General features: G+C 37.9%; 1 protein-coding gene across 8 annotated transcripts in view; it reads left to right on the top strand.

Annotated features, from left to right (window-relative positions):
* Positions 1–17962, top strand: part of AGL (amylo-alpha-1,6-glucosidase and 4-alpha-glucanotransferase) — a 35997-nt gene extending 18035 nt beyond the window's left edge. For 6 of the 8 annotated variants that reach the window (XM_086463514.1, XM_086463513.1, XM_086463509.1 and 3 more), the window contains 17 exons: positions 602–726; positions 840–952; positions 1075–1209; positions 1717–1847; positions 2432–2568; positions 4264–4397; positions 5026–5201; positions 7054–7156; positions 8389–8614; positions 9051–9162; positions 9529–9664; positions 11490–11602; positions 12226–12437; positions 13011–13108; positions 13571–13658; positions 13751–13884; positions 15400–17962. In XM_086463514.1, the coding sequence (XP_086319640.1) occupies positions 602–726; positions 840–952; positions 1075–1209; positions 1717–1847; positions 2432–2568; positions 4264–4397; positions 5026–5201; positions 7054–7156; positions 8389–8614; positions 9051–9162; positions 9529–9664; positions 11490–11602; positions 12226–12437; positions 13011–13108; positions 13571–13658; positions 13751–13884; positions 15400–15517 (2291 nt within the window). In that variant the 3' untranslated portion in view covers positions 15518–17962. The remainder of the gene's footprint in view (positions 1–601; positions 727–839; positions 953–1074; positions 1210–1716; positions 1848–2431; positions 2569–4263; positions 4398–5025; positions 5202–7053; positions 7157–8388; positions 8615–9050; positions 9163–9528; positions 9665–11489; positions 11603–12225; positions 12438–13010; positions 13109–13570; positions 13659–13750; positions 13885–15399) is intronic. The other 2 variants (XM_086463511.1, XM_086463515.1) reach the window with 2 other exon arrangements.
* The last annotated feature ends 3791 nt before the right edge of the window (positions 17963–21753 follow it).

Raw genomic sequence — 21753 nt, 5'->3', positions numbered from 1 at the left:
TGTCTGCACATTATGTGGACATATTTCTGAAGAGAAGCTTTCCGAACTGGCTTTTTAAGTGTACTCAGTTCTTTGAGTGCATGTGTGTACCTGTTTTAAAGTCACATTATATGTTAATACATTTACAAGTGGCTGCAAGACTTGTAGACCTTATCTTGTAGATGACTGAAAGGGTAGAGAAAATTAAAATATTTGAATATTAATAATAAGTTGTTACACTTTGAAAATAAACCATTGTAGTTGCAGTTTGGAAACCAATCTGATACAGTCTCCTAAAAGATAAGGAAACTAACAGAGCTGGTGATCAGTAAAAGACAGGTTGTAATTCACTAATTGACTGATTTTATGGTTAATTTATTATAAAATAATAAAACTGCAGTTTTAAATACAATACAGCCAGTGAATGTGTAATGAGTATTTATATGATATTTAAAACACTTCCCCATAGTTTTGTCATGTTTGGTTGTTCTTTAGCTGTACAACAGAGACTTGTATTTTGAATATTTAGGGGTTTAGTTTTAGGTTTATCTTCATGTTTTCAAAAGAATAACTTTTTACTTAAAGTATCTTAACAGCTACCATGTGATTTAACTTTTCTTAGGAAAAATAGAAGAAGTAGTACTTGAGGCTAGGACTATTGAGAGAAATGTTGGTCCTTACAAAAAAGATGCACGTTTTATAAATGGATTGCCTAATTTCACAATGGAACTCAGAGAGCATATCCAGGTAATTAGGCTTCTTCACTCATGTTCTGATGTAGTATTTTGTAATTTGTGATATTTTATATTAGAAAAAAAATCCATTGAATTTCAGTTGAAAATGTGTTTTCTTTTTCTAAGATTAAAGACAGTAAAATTATAAAGCAAGCTGGAACTGCCATAAAAGGGCCAAATGAATTTGTTCAAGAAATAGAATTTGAAAAATTAACACCAGGAAGTGTAATAGTATTCAGGTACGTTATTATAATTGCCAGATGGCTGTGCTGGTTAAAATAGAATGATAGGATTCTTTGTTTTGAGACTTGGGAACAGTTACTGCAGTACATTTCTACAAGTGATGCATTCATACTTACAGAGTTAGCCTTGACCCAAAGGCACAGGAGGCTGTTGGTGTACTCCGCAATCATTTGATCCAGTTCAGCCCTCACTTTAAATCTGGAAGTCTTCCTGATGATCATTCAGCACCTATATTGAAAACACTGTTTTCTTCGTGAGTATTCTTTAAGTTTCCAAAGTAGCATCGAGAGCACTACAGTGGGACTGAAGAACAGTCTGTAAACTTAAAGTGAGGATTGTTTTATTGTTGTTACTGCAGATAGATTTGGGTTGTCAGAGTGCAACCAAAACTCTGAGATATTCTTTTTATAGGTGTTACACTAAGCAGGGTTGATACTTTAAAACTTCCTAGGCTCTTGTTCACAATTTGTGTGATTGCTGCTTAAAGTAGACTTACTAACATGGAGTGCTTGTCAGTGTTGGGGTATGGTTGTTCGGGGTTTGTGCTTAATACTGTGTTTCTGAATAAATACTGAAAAAAGATCTGAGCAGAACATCTCAGAACCTGAAAAATCAGACTCTTTTTCTAAGATTAAGTGGTGAGAGACTTGTATATATTTGATTCTTTTAATATAAGTCTGAAACTAGAATTGTTTGTGAAATCCTTTCCCAGTTTCCCTCCTAATGTTGCTTTTGGGTTTGGAATTTTTTTTTTTTTCAGCATTGCATCTAAACTAACTTTGGCTGACCTAAATCAAGTATTGTATAGGTGTGAGGCAGAAGAACAAGAAGATGGTGGAGGTTGTTACAATATACCAAACTGGTCACCGCTGAAGTATGCAGGCCTCCAAGGTAATAGTTTCAGTATTCTTTCTTCTGTCAAGAAAAAAAGTAAAACAGAGCTGCTCAATCTAGATCATACCTTAATGCTGTTTTATGGCTAGTGCTATTGTTTGGATAAAAACCAGTTTTTCCTGCTTGACCGTGTTACTAATCAGTGTTGTACCCAGGAAATCACACATTACTAAAACAAAAACCTTCTCTTGATACTCCAAGCTGCGAAATTAAGTTTCAATATGTGTTTTAATACCAATGCCCTTTCTTTGATAATAAACAGAAAATACATATACCTGCAGTGAAGTGTCACATTAATTAGACCCTAGGCATTACTGGATTACTGGGGTGTGTCAATTTTTTCTCAAACGTATGAATTCTGTTGTGCTAATTATTACACAATGATTTTTCATACCTGTCTAGGATGTACACTGAGGAAGCTACAATAGAGTTGTATCCTAACTCATTCTGCAGATCAGGAGAAGTAATATAGTTAAATACAGTTAAGGCATCTGTTGCTGTGTACCTCTTCCTTCTGAATTGTAATTGCTGTTTGTGATAATGGTGTGTCTTTTAATACAGAGTTGGGTTTCTGTCTTCAGGGTTAATGTCAGTGATGGCAGACATTAGACCAAAGAATGATTTGGGTCATCCATTTTGTGATAATTTAAGATCTGGAGACTGGATGATTGATTATGTCAGTAATCGTCTGATTTCACGTTCAGGGGCCTGTGCAGAAGTGAGTAAAAACACTTATTTCCTGACTTTGGGGTTTAAAGTTACTGGTTTGTTTCCTTTTCAGATACTGGTATATTTTTAGATTCAGTCTGTCCATAATATATAATAATACAAATTATTATTTATCTATTATGATCCAAATAACATTTCTTGTCTAGGCAAGTCCTTCTAGGAGATTAAGCCAGTAATATGTTTTTCTTGCCTCTCCTCAATCCTATTTGAGAATAGACTGCAAAAGGGGAGTGAAAAATACATGTGACATGGAGAGGTTGTTAGCTCTTACAAAAACATCTGCAGGGATCCTTCACTGTTTATTGCTTTTCCTCAAAAATGAAGAAACCATTTTTTCCAGAAAGTACTTTCAAAAGAGGGCCTAAATGCTACTAAGGCATACAGGATTATGATACAGTTTGCACAGTCAAGCACTGAGAAGACAGGAATTACTGAGATTCAAGTTACCTGTATAGCTGCGTTACAATACAGTGCTTTTCTTTCTTTGTGCTATTTTATTTTCCTGCATGGCAATTGCTTTATTCCTTCACCAGATGAAGGCCTGATTTGGGTAGCTTTAGCACTTCTAATTCATTTTTTTCCTGAAGTCAAGTGTGGTGATACAAAGCAGAAGAATGGATGAAGCAGTGTAATGTGCTGAAGTGAATAATGAATCTCACTTCAGAGATGGAGCTTTTCTAGAAAGGAAGATAGTCTGATACTTGCCAGGTTCACTGCTCTTCAAAGACTGTTGCGCTTTTTTTTCCTGTGTATTTGTTTTGAGTTCTTAATTTGCAGCATCTCATTCTGTTTTGCAGAAAATATAGAGTACCTATAACTATGCTGAAGTCACTAAACTAAGCTTTACAATTTGACTGTTTACATAAGTAACTTTCCCTTCACATTTCCAGGTTAAAAGTAAAGTGTCGTCATGTAATATATTAACACGTACTTTCTTCTTCTGAACAGTCTTCATCTGCAAGGTTTAAGTCTTTAATGACTTCCTAGTACATTGTCATGATGTTCTTTAACAGTGCTAGAAGGAAATAAGAGAAATACTTATTTGTATTGTTGAACACTTTGCAGGGATACAAGGATGGTGAAGATCCAGAATCCTGAGTCCTAGACCCAGATCTGCAGTTACTTTTACTAGTGGCCGTACATAATTTAACCTTCTGATAATCTTTTTCTAGCCCTGGTCTCAAGCTTCATTTCTTCGGTCCTGTCTTTTTAAGCAATGAGAAATCTTCTTCCCACACTTGGGTTGTAGTGATGCCTTTTGTGTTGCAACTTTCCTTTGCTACTCAGTTTTAATAGGTTGTTTTTGATAATTTTTCCCCCTACAAGACCAGCAAAATATAATCTCTTTCTATAAATGACATTCTTGCCCATTAGTACAGCTATAGTACAGATTTTTCCCTGCCCTTTTCTTAGAGTTCATCTTTCTCGGATGAAATTTTGGAGCAGGAGGGTACAGCAATTCTACCATAAATATCTAGCAGGGAGAACTTCTTAGATGTGAATGGCTGCATGCTAGTGGTGTTATTAATAACTGACGATAACCTGATCTTTGTGGTGGCCAAGCATAACTTGGGTGTAATGAATGTACAAGAACTGGGACAAATACTTTAACTAGATGGATGCTGAAAGCATTGGGTTTTGAACCCTAGTGTTATCAAGTTCTAATTATATTGTATTTTAATAGGTTGGTAAATGGTTGAAGGCTATGTTTGTCTACCTAAAGAGAATTCCACGTTACCTCATCCCTTGTTACTTTGATGCCATATTAGTGGGTGCATACACAACGCTTCTGGATGTGGGGTGGCATCAGATGTCTAGGTATGCTTTGCCTATCAGAACTGTAGAGATATCTGTATTTTTAAGTTTTATCTGCTAGAGAATGTAATTTGAATATTTTCATACTCATCCAATGTAAAAGGGTAAAATTGGTAGTAAATATCAAATCCATCTTCTAATGGTGGTGATTTGGAAGGTTGAGAGTTTGAATGTCTATCCAGGGTTTGAATTTATAACTACTGTTGGTATTGTGCTGTAGTAGGAGGAAAACTTAAGCGATTCTCTCCCCCATCCCACTGGGGGAGCGAGGAAGGGGCTGCATGGTGCTTAATTGGTGGCTGAGGTTAAACCACCCCATCCTTAGAAGTGTTTAGCATAAACACTAATAAATGTTTAATACCAATTTTTTTAAAATTACAGTAATAAAAAGCATTAATAAATAAAAATTTAAAGCTAAAATTTGGCTTCCATTTTGCGGAAAAAAGTGATTTACAAATTAAATCTTACATACAAAATTAGTTAATGCAAAATGCTACTATTAACTCATTAGTTTATTATATTTATTATGCATAATACTTATAATAGTCTTCTGCAAATGAAAAAGGGTACACTTTATAGACTGATATTGCTGAATGTAAAGTTACTTGAATTTAATTATGTTGAATTACAGCTTTGTGCAGAATGGATCAACATTTGTTAAACACCTTTCCTTGGGTTCAGTCCAGATGTGTGGGATAGGAAGATACTCTTGTCTGCCAGATCTGTCTCCTTCCTTGCATGATGTTCCCTGTAGGCTGAATGAGATTACGAATGAGAAAGAACAGTGTTGTGTTTCTTTGGCAGCTGGTAAGTGAAGACAGTGTGGGTTTTGTTTTTTTTTTTTAAAAAAAAAATAAAAAATAAAAAAAATTTAAAAGCCTTCCAAAATGGCTAAACTGTTTTTAGTAAATATATTAAAATTGCTTCTGTTGTGCTTGGGATTCATATGTCAGCAACTGTGTGTAAAACGTAGGTAGCAGTTTTCCTCACTTCCCCCTGTGTTTTAACTTGTGTTTGAGATAAAGATTTACCCATATTAAAAATACAGAAGTTTCATCTAGCAGTACTTCTTGGGGACAACCATTGTGTTACTGCTCTTGTGGGGTGGGAGGGGGAGCTTATAAACACTTTAGAGACATTTTTAGCTCTATGCACTTCCATCGTGTATGGAGATCAACAAGTATGTTCTCTTTCTTTCCAGAAAACTTGCTTGAGGTAAATATGCTTAGCATAATAGGTTTTAGTTTATCTTTTTTAAATATGAATTTAAGAACTGAATTGTAATGGAATACAAGGGTGAATTTATTGTTTACAAGTTCTCAGAAAAAGAAAGAACCACTAGCAGACCACAAGAATGCCTGTTCTGAAACCGTCTCCAAAAGCAAAGAGCATAAAAGCAGTGAGCAAATAATGTTTATACCTCCAAATGTTCTGCCAGCATCTGGCAGTCCTCGAATTGGGCACTTTCCTCAGTCAGAAGTATTATCTTCTGTGTTTAGTGGCTTAAAATGGATTTATTTTTGTTCTGAGTTGGCCCATTCCTTTTCTGAAACCGTAGAAACTTTTATCATCCAGAGATTCCCTGGCATCTTTCTCACTGGACTGTTTATTTTCTTCTTCTTTTTGCTGTCTGCCTTTCTCTTGTGGAATTTTATTGCTTTTAGTTTTTAGTAACATTCCATTTGCCGGCTTTAGCGTTACCTAGAAGCACAGAAGCACAATGTTCCCTTAAATTGGTCCTAAAGATTAATTATACTATAGAGGGTTTGGTTTTAAATACTCTCTCCACATATTCACTGGTAGTTATGTCTGAGACTTTTTTAACTTGTATGTGGATTGTCATTCTCAAGTGCTGTTGCCATATACTATAAAATTGTGGAGGTATGGAGGCCATATTTGAGTATTAGCAAACACTTTGGAAAAGCAAGTGACAGAGGTTAAAATGTTGTTCTGTCAAGCGTGCACAACAGACTGCTGTTTTGAAACTTTACTGTATGGAATTTTTTGTTTGATAGACTGAAAAGCTAATAAATGGAATAAAAGGCATGGATGGACCTTACTGCTGTAGTTATTATGTTTTATTAGTCAGAATTATTCTTAATGTTACATCTTACAAAGTTTGCAGTAAGATGTAGTTCCAGAAGCTGCTGGAAAAGAGAAGTAGGATTCCTTTTATAGCGGCCGAGCTACTGTGGCAGCAATTTTGGGCTGAAGAAAGTCATAGCTCTCTAGTCTTACCCTCTTTGTGCTACTGAGGTGGCATAGCTCTCACGTAAACTCTTGCCAACAAAGCATTATGAATCTTGTCGTAGTTCTGGCTTTTTGTTTTACTTTTCTTTCAGCTTCATTTGATTAAAGGATGGCACTTGGTTTAGGTACAAAGCGATTTAATAAAAATTTAAATGTGGCTGTTGCTGATAGGAGAAATTCTGTTGTGTTGTGTGATCTTGCATTTCTAGAAGACATTGTTCTAAAATGAGGCTTTATTTAATTCTATCAGGAACTTGGTCTAGAAGATGGCTTACTTTAAATATCTTAATCTAGGAAAAAAATGATAAATGTGAATATATTTTTACTTTTGGTCGTTTTATACATACATGTGTGCTTGGAGATTTCTGCCTTATCAATAAATGAGATAAACAATGACATTTCTTTTTAGGTTTACCTCACTTTTCTTCCGGAATTTTTCGCTCCTGGGGAAGGGATACCTTTATTGCACTGAGAGGTCTAATGTTAGTTACTGGGCGCTATCTAGAAGCAAGGTAAGACTGACTTATTCTTAGTTCTTACAAGTTTTGCAGGTAGTTAGGAAAAAGGCATCCTCTCGAAACCTGACACACAAGCTGACGTGCAGTATGAGACTTTAATGGCCCTAGATGGATTTGGGAGTTCTCTCTGAGTGGAATTAAAAATACTAAAATGATTCTCTTTTGCTTTCTTAGCACTGTTATGAAGTTGATGTTCTGTAGAGATAAGGCAGTTTTAACCCCTGTATCACTACTGCTAGTCCTTAAGCAAAGTGATGGTGTTTCACATGTACTTGCATTGTTGTTACTGAGCAATAATTTCAAAATTACTTATTTAAAAAAATTGAAGTAGCAAGAGAATATTATTTTAATCAGAAAGTTATGATTGCATGTCTGTCATGATTTGTTGTGGGTTTTTTTTTTAACTGATAGTATTTGTCTGTTAAACTGTAATTGGTTAATTGCGGATTGTTACAGTCCGGTATCTGGTTGTAAATGTTTAACGTGACAAATGAGCCAGATATAAGCCAGATCTATTGATTTGCTATTTCTGTTAATCTTTTAATTGGGTGGAGCTTGACACATTGTACAAACGTAAAAATGAGTTGTTTTAAACTAGCGTGTATTTTTGCTGTTGTACATTGGCCAACTATTAACCTTTCTCATGCAGTCAGATCTGCAATCTACTAGTATGTTTGTATTCCCTTTTAAAGCTAGTTGGAATCCGTGTTTTCTGCAAGGTATGCGCAACGGTTCTCGAATGAAACTTCTCATAACCTCAGTTGCTGTCACCTCTCTGTATTTTAATAGGAAATTCCCATCTACTCCTGCCCTTCGTCCCCATTCAACCCCACCTAGCAGAATGGATACCAGGGTAATCAAACAATGTCAATAAAACCCTTCCCTGTGACCTCAGTGGGATTTGGATTTAGGCTTTATATCACTACCTGTGAAAAAGCAAACTAGCTTTTCCGTATTAGCAGATGTTGTCTGTTTTGTACAAACTGATTTAAACATATTCACGTTGGGGAATGTGTAGGAAAATAGATGATTTTTTTACTGTAAAAGAAGTTCATGCAATGAAGTAATTTGTAGCTTTCAACAGCGAATTTTTGGCATCTCTCTTTAAGATCTTGTTTATCTCCTTGACTTACCTTGCTATTAAGGTAAACCTGTGTGCTTTGTACTTGCTCCAGTAATGGCCTTGAAAGTACCTTATTCAAGACTGTGTTTTTCTTTTGTTCTAGAAACATCATTTTAGCATTTGGTGGGACTTTAAGACACGGTCTCATTCCCAATCTGCTTGGCCAGGGGACACATGCCAGATACAACTGTCGTGATGCTGTATGGTGGTGGCTTCAGTGTATCCAGGACTACTGTAAAATGGTTCCAAACGGCTTAGACATTCTCAGGTGTCCTGTTTCTAGGATGTACCCAAGAGATGACTCTTCTCCTCAACCTGCAGGCACTGTGGTAAAGATCACTTCTGATTTAAGTATTTAAGACAACTATAACTTTTTAATGAAAAGGTGGAATTTTTCTAGCTACAAGAACTTGTCACTGTCTGTTGTTTTTGGTGAAACTTGATTATTAGCACAAGAATTCCATGTTTTAGGCACTTCGCACTACATCTGCATCCCACGATTAGACAGGATGTTGGGGATGGAGAAAAAGGTTCCATCGGCTTCTCAATTTTTTTCTCTGCTTTTTGTTGTGAAAAAATGTTCATATTAAAAATTGTATACAGTGTTATTACCATTGACAAAGATGCTACTGAAAACATTAGCTGCTTTTCTTTTGAAGTTTTGTAAATGAGAGGCTGAGAATCGCTGCTATTTGCATGTTAGAACCTCTGTACTCCTTTTTCATCTTGCCTTTCACGTATCATCCAAACATGAAATCAACGTAGGATCAGCCACTTTATGAAGTAATACAGGAAGCAATGCAACGACACATGGAAGGCATAAATTTCCGAGAAAGGAATGCTGGTCCTCAGATAGATCAAAACATGAGAGATGAAGGTAACATATATAGAACACTTGCTATGGAATTCAAAAGATGTCAATTATTTTACATTTCTTTTCCTCTAGCTATTGAGTATATTTTTGGAAAATTAATTATATTTAATGCCATTCAAACTGTATTACTTTAAATGCATTTAATGTCTAAAAAGCGTCTATTAATTGTTTATTATCAGCAACTGTTTATGGGTCGTGGTGCACAATGTTTGCTTCAAGTACAGTTGCCTTCAGAAATCCACCTCAGATCTCTTGTTCAGAGGGTTTTTTTGTTTATTTAGGAGGTTTGGGCTGGGGGGCAGGGGTGGTTGGGTTTGTTTTTTTTTTTTTTTAAATACTAACTTCACACATTATATTCTTGCTTGGCAGGTTTTAATGTAACTGCAGGTGTTGACCATGAAACTGGTTTTGTCTTCGGAGGGAACCGCTTCAACTGTGGCACTTGGATGGATAAAATGGGAGAGAGTGACAGAGCTCGCAACAAAGGAATTCCAGCTACTCCAAGGTACAAAATCCACACTTGGGGGGATGTGTTAAATTTTTTTTTTTATTTAAACTCTTCTGCAGAGCTACTATGCCTTCCATTAACACATTTGAGAGGTGATCTTTACATTGTTGTAAATGTTTCTGCCTATTTAAATGCTAATGGTAATTTTTTTCTTTGTGCTCATTTGAAGAAAAAAGGTGCGTTCTTAGCAGGTGAAGCCCTCGGCTTTTGGCGTGGTCTTAGCTCCCTGCAATGAGTCAACTTTTGAATTCAAGTAGTAAAATGTAATTTAGGAAAAACTGTATGCTTGTAGTACTAGCAGTACATTTATACTTATTATAGGAGATACCTATTGATAATTGTTGTGTTGTTTGATTACTTGTTTTTTAGAATTCAAAAATACCTATAACCTCTAAATTTTTAACGTTGAGATTAAACATTTTAAAAATAAGGTCTTTACTATGTGCTAGCACACTGCTGGGGGCATCCATCAGTTTCAAATTGATTGCTGTCTGTGGGTGAGTCCTGAAGGAAAACATTATCTTGCTTGACAAGCCAGGCATTTCAATTGGGAACCAAGAAAGGCTGAGGTATCTGCCCTAAAGAGGCTAAATTGGTGATGCTGGAGAAAAAATTTACATCAGGCAGACAGTGAAATTCAAGGCGATACAATACGAAATTTATGCATATGAGGATTATCTGAGTATCACCTGCAAAAAGAATCAAGTCCAAGAAGTGCATTTAGTGCTTATTTAAATGTCTCGCTTTTGACTTGAGTAATCTATTATGGCAGAAATGTTGCCGAAGTTACCAAAGTGCACATGCAGATGAGAACCTCTGTATTGAACACAGTTTTGACATCAGAGGACCAAGTTGTTTGTGGCTGATCCTTTTTTCAAGTTCTTAATCAATTATCTTAAATCTGTGCAAATCAGCTGGGTGTGATAATACCAATTTCAATTAGTCTATGGTATAGAGGAAAAAAAAAAAAGTACCTGTTTGCCAGTTTACAATCAAGCTCATTCTCTGACTTAGCTCATAGAAAGCCTCACCTTTCCACCCTTTCCTCTGTTGTTTCTTCATCAGATGGAATCCTACTGATCTAAATAAAAGTAAATTGACACAGTCTGCTCATGTCAATGTTCTCTTCTCTTATTCTCGGCCCTTCATGAAACTCAAAAGTACCCTAGAAAACTGAGTGTGCCTAAAACTGGCAGATAAGCTTCAGTGTAGATAAGATACACATCTAGGGGGAAAATAGTCTAAACCATGCCTACACAGGAAGGAAATCTGAGTCACTGGTAGTTTTCTGAAATCATATCTTAGTGTACAACAGCAGCCAAAAAAGCTAATAAAAATAATAATAATGGGTGTTAACAGTAAAGATTTTTAGAACAAGACAGAGGGCATCATTCTACCTCTTTGTGAAACCTTGCACCTGCAAGATGCACTTGTATCTTGAGTGTTACTTGTAGTGCTGGTCTCAAGAAGGACATAATAAAGGGTGTTACAGAGAAGGGCAGCCAAAACTCAAAGGGATGGAGTAGCTGCCTTGTGAGGAGAGACTGGAATGTCCAAAGACTCTTCATATTCAAGAGAATATGGATGAGAGGGGTATGACTGCGGTTTAGAAAGTCTTACAATAGTGATGATGGTGATGGAGCTGTATATTCACAAAACACTGCAATACTGTAGAACTTTGGGATGCTCATATAGGAGAAATAGGGGAATAGTAGGAGAATAGGGGAAAAACAATGTGTTTAAGATGCAGATTTTTTTCAGTTACTTACTGAACTTTAATAGCCTTCTTAAAGTAATTATTGGGTGCTTTTTATTATTTTAGAGATGGCTCTGCTGTGGAAATTGTTGGTCTGTGCAAGTCTGCTGTTCGCTGGTTGCTGGATTTATCTGGGAAAAATGTGTTTCCTTTCCGTGGAGTCACTGTGAAAAGACATGGTAAAAAACAGGCACACCTCATAATTGTATTACTGGAGTATAAAAATAACTAAAATGATGAAATTGTGGCCATACAACATCGAAATACTCAAGAAGGTGAAGTGTAGAATTGGCCTAAATGTGAGGAATCACCAGCTGAGGAGAGGTGATCCTAGGTCTGCTCCTGTTGTGTTAAGTGTCAGAAATTCAGGAAGAGAAAGCTTTTGAAAGTGACACTTAGCCTAATGTTTTGACACTCTCTTTGACGTCTCCAAGATAGCAAGAATATGTATACCAAGTACTATAAAAGAGCTGACATGTTATCATGCTGAAATGTTCATTATAAATTTTAAACTTGATTTAAACTTACTGTAGATCACAGTTCCTCACACTGTTTGCTTCTAGCTAACTGCAAGTTAGAAATGTGAAAAAAAAAAAAGTTGTGCGTGTGTTGGTCTGCAGTATAATTGCATAATTCAACTTCTAGATAATAATTTTGCAGTGCTACTGTGGCCTCTATTGTGTTAGGAGTATCTTATGTAAAACTTCAGTAAGTAAAACAGTAAAAATAGACATGAGCGTAATTCTGGTGTTATCACTGTGGCTGTTTTCAGATAATAAAACCTCTGTGTAACATCTTGCAGGAAAGGAGGAGACTATAACATATGATGAGTGGAACAGAAAAATTCAAGGACACTTTGAAAGGCTGTTCTTTGTCTCTGAGAACCCAGCAGATCCTAATGAGAAGCATCCAACTCTTGTTCACAAACGTGGAATTTATAAGGACAGCTATGGAGCTTCAAGCCCGTGGTGTGATTACCAACTCAGGCCAAATTTTGCAATAGCAATGGTTGTGGTAAGTGAGGGGGAGTGGGGGGAAGCATTTGGGCTTAAAATTTTCTGTATGATTGAACTAAGCTTGCATTGTAAGGTTCATCTGTAAGGCATTGTAACAGGATGTTCCTTAAAACACTTAGAAAAACTTTTTGAAAGCTTTGCTTTTCCATGCTTCTGATACTGCTCTGTCTTGGAGCATCTCCTAAAAATACATCCTTGACAGGACTTAACCTAAAAGAAACTGCTGTCCTGTGTACAGTTAGGATAAATTTGCAGTGTTCACTGCATTCAGAATGTCTTTTAAGGTTAGGTCTGCTTTTCCCATCAAATCAGCTAAAAAGCATGAGTTGTTTGTCTTTGGTTTATAAAGAGCTTCAGTAATAATACTTGGCAAGTGTATTTAAAATAAAACAAAATAAAAATGAAAAGCACCGGGTAGCTTCTGTCTTCTTGCTTACTCTGACTTGTAAGTTCCAGAAGTTGATTCAGTAATACAAAACTTGGGCTTTTTGTGGTCTTCTGCACTTGTATACACAGTGTTGTGTGTGTACATGCACAGAGCTTACTCATTAAATCTTTATTATTTTATTAGGCCCCTGAGTTGTTCACACCTGAGAGAGCTTGGAAAGCTCTGCAGATAGCAGAGGAAAAACTGCTTGGTCCATTAGGCATGAAAACCTTAGATCCCGAGTAAGTATAGCAGAGATAAGAGTAAGTGTTCATTGCAAAACATGACTAGGAGTTATTTGACACATGGGGGTAGTATTTATTTTGTTAAAATATTTATGTAGACAATCACCAGGTGGGTTTGGATGCCACACAGTAAGCAAATCGAATTTGGTATCATAGATGATGTTGAATTTGCATCTTGATACATACTTAGATACGATACAGTGCACAGCACTACAGTTTGAGTAAAAACACGAGGGCAAAATTACAAATTCAAGTCATTCCAAGACTTTAACCATTTTCCTAGTAAACTATATTTGGAATTCCATTGTCATGTAAAATACAAAACCTGGTGGAGGCCTCCCTGACTTAACCATCATTAAATGTAAATGCCATGACAAATTTTTGGTTAATTCCTGCTTTCCATTTTTATGCATAATTTTTAAGGCTTTGTTTGCATAATTTATTTTTTCTTTCTTGCAGTGATATGGTTTACTGTGGAGTATATGATAATGCTCTTGACAATGACAACTATAATGTAGCCAGAGGTTTTAATTATCACCAAGGACCTGTAAGAACCAGTTTCTTCAATTTTAGAAAAAGTGCTGTCACCTTTTCAAACTGACAGCTATAATAATAATCTCTTTTCATTTTCTTTTTTAGGAATGGGTGTGGCCAATTGGATATTTTCTTCGTGCCAAATTGTACTTCTCAAAGTTGATTGGTCCAGACATATATGCAAAAACCGTAGTTATGATTAAGAATGTTCTTTCTCGCCACTATGTTCACCTGGAAAGGTAAGACACCAGCTAACACAGATTCAAAATACTCACTCAAGCTAGTGGTATCCACCATCCAATTGCCTGTAAAAGTACAGATCTATATCATAAGCAGCATCTCTCTTCTACATATCAAGTTCACCGCTATAGGTGCTATTGCAGGTCTCAAGTCAGGTTTCAAGTACGGCTGAGGTCTAGTGTTTTTATAGACTGCAGAATTGCTAATGCTTGCCTATGTGAAGGCTGGGTGAAATAAACCTTATGTGAAAATTAGGATCTAATTGCATACAAAAAATGAGTTTCAGAAAAAAATGGGAGTTGTTTCTAAAAAAAAACAAAACAAAACAAACCCAAACCAAACAAACAAAAAACAAAACAAACAAACAAACAAACAAAAAAAAAACAAAACAAACCACCACCAACCAAATTTGAAAACAACCTGCAACACAAAATAGTTAAAGGGCTAGTAGTGACAGATTAAAATTGTGGCAGATAAGGTGACGCAGAATATTTTTAGGACTTCCCATGTTATAAATGAGGAAATTACTATGACAGTGTTTCAGAATCTTAATAAACTTGATATCTAAGAAGGCAGAGGAACTTGCTTATGGCCCTTAAACATTCCTTTGCATTTTGAGTTTTCCCTCTTAAAAAACAAACCACCAAACCCACACGATTTTTCCCCTTTCTGTGTCTGTTACTTTTTTAATTCTTAAGGATTTGAGACAAACGGAAACAAACAAACAAACCCCAGATCTTGCCCTTGATATCTCTTCCGTATAATATGTTTTGCAGTACTTCAACTATCTGTTTATTTGTACCCGTAAGAGTAGCTCGGTAGGATGGGTCATGACAGAAGGGTTTGTCTGACCATGCAAGGAAGAAAAGGGATTTGTTAAGCAGCTTTTTACCTTATGTAGTGTCTTGTTTGGTCATACTACCACACAACTTGCAGTTTGGTAACATTCTTTGTTTTTTCTGTCTTGCTACTTAAGTAGCGTACTTTACTCTGGTTTGGAATTTCGTTTGTGTAGAGAATTATGTAGCAACAGGCTGAACTTAACAAGTATTTCTATATGTTAGTTTGTGGAGTTTTTTTATTCCTATGGAGGAAAGAAGGGCTTATGTAGTCATGCTGTCTTCCAGCCGATACCACTTTTTAGTACCATAATCCAGTTTCAAGCGTAGTTTGAATAGCATTCAGTTACCTCAAAGATCATTTGTATTCTTCCAGCTACCTGAATGAGAAATGGGAGCAACATGCCAGTAGTGTAAGTTCAGATATTATTAGTAGCAGAGTCTACTTCGAAGCAGAGGCGCCCGCACAAAAAAATTGTAATTCGCAGCTGCAGGAAAAAAATTAATTCATTAGATCTCAGTTATTAAAGGACATGCTGTGCCTGACAACAGACCTTTAGTCATGGTTTTCAGTTTCCTACTGAGTTAGTCTTCTAAAAGGTTTTAAAATGAAATGTTCTTTTAATTTCAGTGTATAATATGACAACTATACTCGTTTGTCTTTTCTTTTGTCAGATCCTCCTGGAAAGGGCTTCCGGAGCTGACCAATGAAAACGGACAGTATTGCCCTTTTAGCTGTGAAACTCAGGCCTGGTCGATTGGTGTTATCCTTGAAATCCTTTATGACTTGTAAAAGTTTATTTTGATTGATTTGATGAAACTTCTGTAGTCTTATTATTGGGCATAAATGAACACTTGGCTTATACTGCAAGGGAAGTGTCCTGTTCTGCACAATCACTTAAGCTGTGTCCTGACTTTCCAAGATGCTGAATGCCAGCAGCTCCTGTGCCCTGTAACTCAGTGGGGCTTGGGTTGTTTTTTGAAAATCAGGCCATGACAATGAAACAAAACTGCAGTGCACACTTGATGCAGAAACTTTTAGTAAGGAGCAATTTTAAGAATATGCACAAACTTAATTTCAAGTAGCCTTGGTTTTTTAGACTTTTCCAATCAAAATCTTAATGTAACAAAGTGAGGTGGCTCTTTCCTGAGCTAAAATACATAGCACAGCTCTTACGTTTTTGTTTTTTTTTCTTTGTCTCTTAAAAAGTAAATGGATGTTTTGCAAATGCATGCTTGAAGGGGAGTAGACTAACCTATAGCTTTCTGAGTTTGGTATGCTTTGTGCTGTAGCACCATACATTAAGGAAGGCATAATACCTTGTCTCTGTTGATCTGTATTATGGGGACTTTTTTTTTATATGTGTTCAGTTGAACACTCCATTAAGTAACCACAGGAATAAAGTTTATCAATACTGTAATAAACCAACCTTTGAAGTTACATATAACACTTTCAAAAACTTTAAACTACTTTTGAGAGTTAACTTCAGCAATAATGAGGTAATATCCGATGCTAATCCACTTTTAAACTTATCTAAATACTGTGGGCCAGGCAGCAAACCTGTTTCTCCATTTAAATCTGATTTTCGTGAGGAATTCCTAAGAAACACGTGCATGTGCATACAGTGCACAGCCTGTATGTAAGGGGAGGCCAGAGATACAGAAGTCAAACGTGTTTGCTGAAATTTATTATTTAAAACTTACTGAAGAGGTATGGTCACTTCAGCCCTTTATTCTTAGGAAAATTGTAGCTCTGTAGAAGCAGGTGGAAACACTTAACATCCGTGGGAAGCAGTATTAGCCTGCCACTGGAGAAGATGAGGTTTCTAGGCCTATTGAAATTACACCAATAAGAATAAGCATGCTACTTCTATGTGTTGTTTTTCTGGGAGCAGCATCCAGTGAACATGATGCAAAACACGTATTTGTTCGTTCATATTTGGCTGTCTGCATGCTTTTATTGAGTTCAGTTCAGCGTTCCCAAACTGAAGGGTGGTCGACAGAAGTGGAGCTGGTAATTCTCAACTCTCTATTCTTGTGATTTTTCCATCTGAGTGCAATAAACAGGCAGAGTGTGAGGCTGACGACACTTCCCGCATCACAGCGGGGAGGGAAACAAAACTGGTACTGCATTTATGAATGTTAGACAACATATGCTGAAAAAAATATACACAGGATGTAGTAACAATGCACTAATAACACATAGGTCAAGATTTTATTATATCCATATTTTAAAGTTTCCATACCCTGTCTAAAGTGTAGTGCAAGTGTGCTGTCCTGTTCAGGGAGGTGTGTTGCAGGTAGATACATTTAAGGGCAAGTTAATAGGCTGAAGATAAATTGTAAGAAGTGGCTATATTAACAGTATTTATTTGAAAGGTTAATAAGTATTTGAACTCACTTGCTGAAGTGTTCAGTACTTACAAGTTATGATTAGGGAAGGTCTACATTGTACCTCAGCTTCTGAGCTGCTGCAGTACATGGGTTGGGAAATTCTTATTTTCTTGACACAATGCATGAGAGATGTTACTTGATCGAAAACATTACTGAAATATCAGCCACAGATGATTATTTTAATGTGCAAGAGGTATATTAAGTAATTCTCATAATGTACTGAACTTCCCAAAATTCTTGATAGTGATATCAAGGTTTTGCGTCCTACTGTATCGTTAGCTTTTTACTGTTTTCCTAGATAACCATTTCTCACATACTATTTCAAGGTATGTTTTATAGCTCTTATGGTTTAGAAAGCAGGAACAATATGGCAGAATACATTGTTCTTACTTGATGAAAACAATTGAAAATTGGAAGTGCAGCTTAAGAGCTGTGACTGTTGAAAAAGATTTCCACAAGGTGTCAAGTTATATACATTGGCAATAACACACTTTAAGTGTTAGATTAAAAAATAAAAGTGAGAAATTACTCATCCAAACCTTCCTATGTTACTACAGATGGCTTTCCACTGTTTTGCAAACTGCGCTGTTGGTAGAGACTGCATATTTGTCACTGCTAGGGTTTTTTTCTAATTTAATAGTAAAATTTTAAAGATAAATCACCACTGTGTACACACAAATACGTATGTTATGGAACTTCTAAACATGCCCATTTATAATGTTGCTTCTGCTTTGATTAGTTGAACTAGTTTTAGTGACAGATAAATGTTTTAAATAGGAAAAAACCATGTATCATACTGGTTGACTTTGCTGTTAAGTAGCAACAAAAGTAAGATTTGAGGTTATAACTGTTAGGGTTTATTGGGTTTGTGGGGTTTGGGGGGTGTTTTTGGGGGGAAGGGGAATTGTTTTACCACAAAGCTACTCAACGCTTTGTCGAGCCAGACAGTTTAAAAATGAAGAGGGAAGAAAGCAATGTTAACTCTAACACTTACGTGAGCTGGTATTCATCTAGATAAACTCTATACCTAAGTCATTATCCCCTAAAAATAGTTCATTTATGTTGTCTGATCCTGAACTGTATTTTCATTCATTAGTATCATTTATATTATACACTCAAAAACTTCGTCATGCAAAGTCATAATCAGTAAAATACGTTCTAGAAGTAAACTAATATGTTTTAGAAAGAAACTAAAGAGCTTAGTAAGAACTGTGAATCGATTGTGTTCTGGATGGTGTTTCTTGATCTATATGGAGACATTTTTTTTTTTTTTTTTTCCTTCCTCCCAATTGAAATAATTTTGATTGTTACCAGTGTTTGTACAGTTACTAGCTCTTGATTTATTCAAAGATTATTAACTTGAGAATTCAAGTAAAATAATGTATCATTCTTGCACTGCATGTTGTAATGTAAAATGGAAAGATGAGTTTTACATGTGTCTGTCTAGCACAGCAACAACTGATTTTAGAAAATGTCATTATTCACTTATTTCTGAAATGCACAAAATAAAATTCTTTCATTCAGACTGAGTTAACGTTTTCATGTGTTGTTTGGAAAAAAGCCAAACATTAGAGATGCTGCGGCTTGTTCAGTTGACGATTTTCCACTCATCAGAGAGGTCACGAACTCCTCGGGTCAAATACTAATAACAAAAAGTGCTAATAATGATCAACTCATTTAAAAAAAAACCCACATAAACTTGAGCCCTATACACAGATTCTTATGTTCATGTCAGCCTCTCACCTAGGTTTGGGTGGATTGGGCTAGAAGAGCCCTGCATGTCCCTTCTGCTCTAAATTATTACACAATTTTAAGTTGGGGTGTTGCAAATTCCCCAAGAAAACAGTCCTGAGGTATACTGATCAGCAGCTGCACATGTGTGACACAGTTAGTGGTTAACATTCTCTGCAAAATTACCAGAGAAAGGACTTTACTTCCAGCTCTGCTTTGTAAAATCACGGTCTCTCAGTACGGGTGACTGTGATGGAATGTGTTGTGCAACTACCCCATTTCATGGCACGCTTGGTGAAATTGGGGGTTTTCTAATCCTTTATTCGAGCACTTCCTTTAAGGAAGTAATGTCTATTATTCTATTGTATAATAGTTTTAATTAAATACACATTGAAAAATGGTTAAGGAAATATAGAACTGACTAGTTGCTGAGTTGCCAAGGAGCAGGGGAGCTGGTAACCTCAAGGTCTGCCAACTCTGCCACCTCACGGCACCTCGAGCAGCTAAACCGAGGAAGAGATGGATGAAGTGTTGCTGGTGACCGGGCAGGTTTCTGCTGAAAGCTCCTTCCGCGGTTGCAGTCAGCAATTTGGAATACATCATCATCAGGAAGATTGCTGCCTGTGTTGCTGTGGATCACCCGAGAGAGACAGCTAGCCTCATCGCCTGAGAAAGGGCTTGAATTCCCCTCCCCTGGCTGGGGCGAGGGCTAAGCGGGCTGCCCCGCGGCCTCAGGGGGTCTCCCGGGGGTCGCGCGGCCCTTGCGCTGGGCGCCCTCCCGGCGGCGGGAAACGTGAGGGGCCGCTGCGGGAAACGGTCCGCTCCCCTGCGGGAAAAGGTCCGCTCCCCTGCGGAGGGGGCGCGGGCTGCCGCCCTTTCTGAGGCGGGACGGGCCGCGACTGCTACCAGCCTACGCGCCCGCTGGGCCCGGCAGCTGCGAGAGCCGGGTCGGCTCGCCGGCTGCCTTCTCCCTCGGCGGGGCAGCGGGCGGGAAGCTGCACCACGGGCCCGTCGTGTGCCTCAGCGGCGGCGGCGTGTGGAGCACCGCGAGTGGGCGATGATCGGGTCGGCAGAGGTACGATTAATCCTAACGGCGCGCTCAAACGTCGTAGGCACGGCCCGTGTGTCTTGCCCGCAGCCGCGGGGGAGGCCAGCGCCTCGTACCGGGGGAGCAGCGCCCGGGCAAGCAGAGCCCCGCCGGAGCGCAGCGAGCCGAGCCGTGAGGGGAAGCCTCGCAGCCCCGCGTGAGGAGCTGCTCGGCCGCAGCGGTGCAGCACCGCCCCGGGCGGCCAGTGCCTCCGTGTAGGTGAGCTCCGCACCTGCCGGGAAAGCGGGCGAAACTTGCCCTACCTGGCAGAAGTAAGAGGGAAAATGGATTTGTGGATGAGATTTGGATTGTTGTGCAAACTTCGGAGTTACCCACCTGTTGTTTTAACGTAGCAGCGTGAGGGAGAGCTCGACCGTGAGAGTTAGGAGGCTTCCCTGTGCCTTTGGTATTTCACAGAGGCGCTTACTGAATCGAAGCAGAGGCTTCCTAGTTCTGAGTTTTGCGTAGGAGTGCAGCTGTCCAAGTGGAGCAACAGCCTTTTAAAATGGGGAGAGGGAATGTTGATTTCAGAGCGTGAGCAGCATGTACAGCCCTGGACAAGGTGCAGCTTTTCTGTGACTTGTCTGAGTAATGACTGTTTTTCCCAGGGTCAAATGCCAAAGCAGAATTAGCGTGCGGACTTGCCAGCGGCTGTGGTGTTAGGAAGATGAACCTGAGAGCAATAGAGAAAGAAAACTGGGTTCCTGGTGGTCAGTCAGGTGGCACTGTAAACCAGCTGTGCTGTTGCAGTCTCTTGAGTTTCTGTAGGCACTTGCACAGTCCTGTTGCCTGTGATGTGTTTGTCTTGTTGTGTAATGCCTCCTTGAATTGATTGCAGAAATCTTTATCTCTTTGTGATGCCTGTGCTCTCTACAACGTTTCATCCACAGGTGGCTGTTTACACTGTATAGTACTCTCAGAGTACAAGAAATGAACAAATGAAGTTCAGTGTCATTGACTGTATTTGCAAATAGTAAAATTGTTTACCTCCATTCATGTAAGCTTATGCAGCTTGTGAGAGCTTCCCTTCTCTGTGTCTATGTGCGTGCCACAGCAACATCTCAGTACAACTTCAGACGAAGGCACTATGCTCCCTATCGTGCCTTTTTGCAATGAGAAGGAAGGCTGGTCACAAACGAAGAGCATTGTGCTGTAGCCTGGCCAGGGTCTTAAGCTGGATAACCCAGGCTCCAAGTACTAATAGAAGTAAGTTCCTTGTATTCAGTTTTATGACAGATACGGAATGCTGTATTTCTGAGTTCTAAGTCTGACTGTGGCAAATAAACTGGAGCCTAATGAGATGAGAAACGTAAGATGACATCTTCTAATCAGTTCTAAAGGAATAAAGGTATTTGTAGTCTCTAATGACTCATAGACTTGTAAGTACAGTTATTTCAAACTTTGGTGCTCTAAAGTGGGGGTTAAACAATAATAGTAGAAGTTTTTTAGACACGCAATCACATATGAAAATTCAGGAAAGCAGAAAGAAAGATTTATTTCTTGCAAGTGACATCTCAAGAGAAAGGTTTCTACAAAATGAACAATCTGTTCTTTTCTGGGGTACATTCAGGAGCTGTTTTTTAAATTTCTTTGTAATTGTTCTTACAGCCATTGTCGGTAAGGGCCCTACATACAGCCTAGACCTGGAGTGTGATATCTGCTCTAATAAAACACAGTGAAAATTTGGTTCCAAATGGAAAAGTGAGGCTCACAGCTGCTTGCATAACACCCTGAAGAGCAGCAAAATAATGAGGTAATATTGTCTTAGCGAGATTAGTCACTGGAGAGCATTAGTAGGTTAACTATTGTCAAGATGT

The sequence above is a fragment of the Leptosomus discolor genome, chromosome 3 (assembly GCF_034619465.1).
Source record: "Leptosomus discolor isolate bLepDis1 chromosome 3, bLepDis1.hap2, whole genome shotgun sequence".
Classification (NCBI taxonomy): domain Eukaryota; kingdom Metazoa; phylum Chordata; class Aves; order Leptosomiformes; family Leptosomidae; genus Leptosomus; species Leptosomus discolor.
The sequence above is the reverse complement of the archived record's forward strand: the minus strand, read 5'-3'. Positions and strand labels throughout refer to the sequence as shown.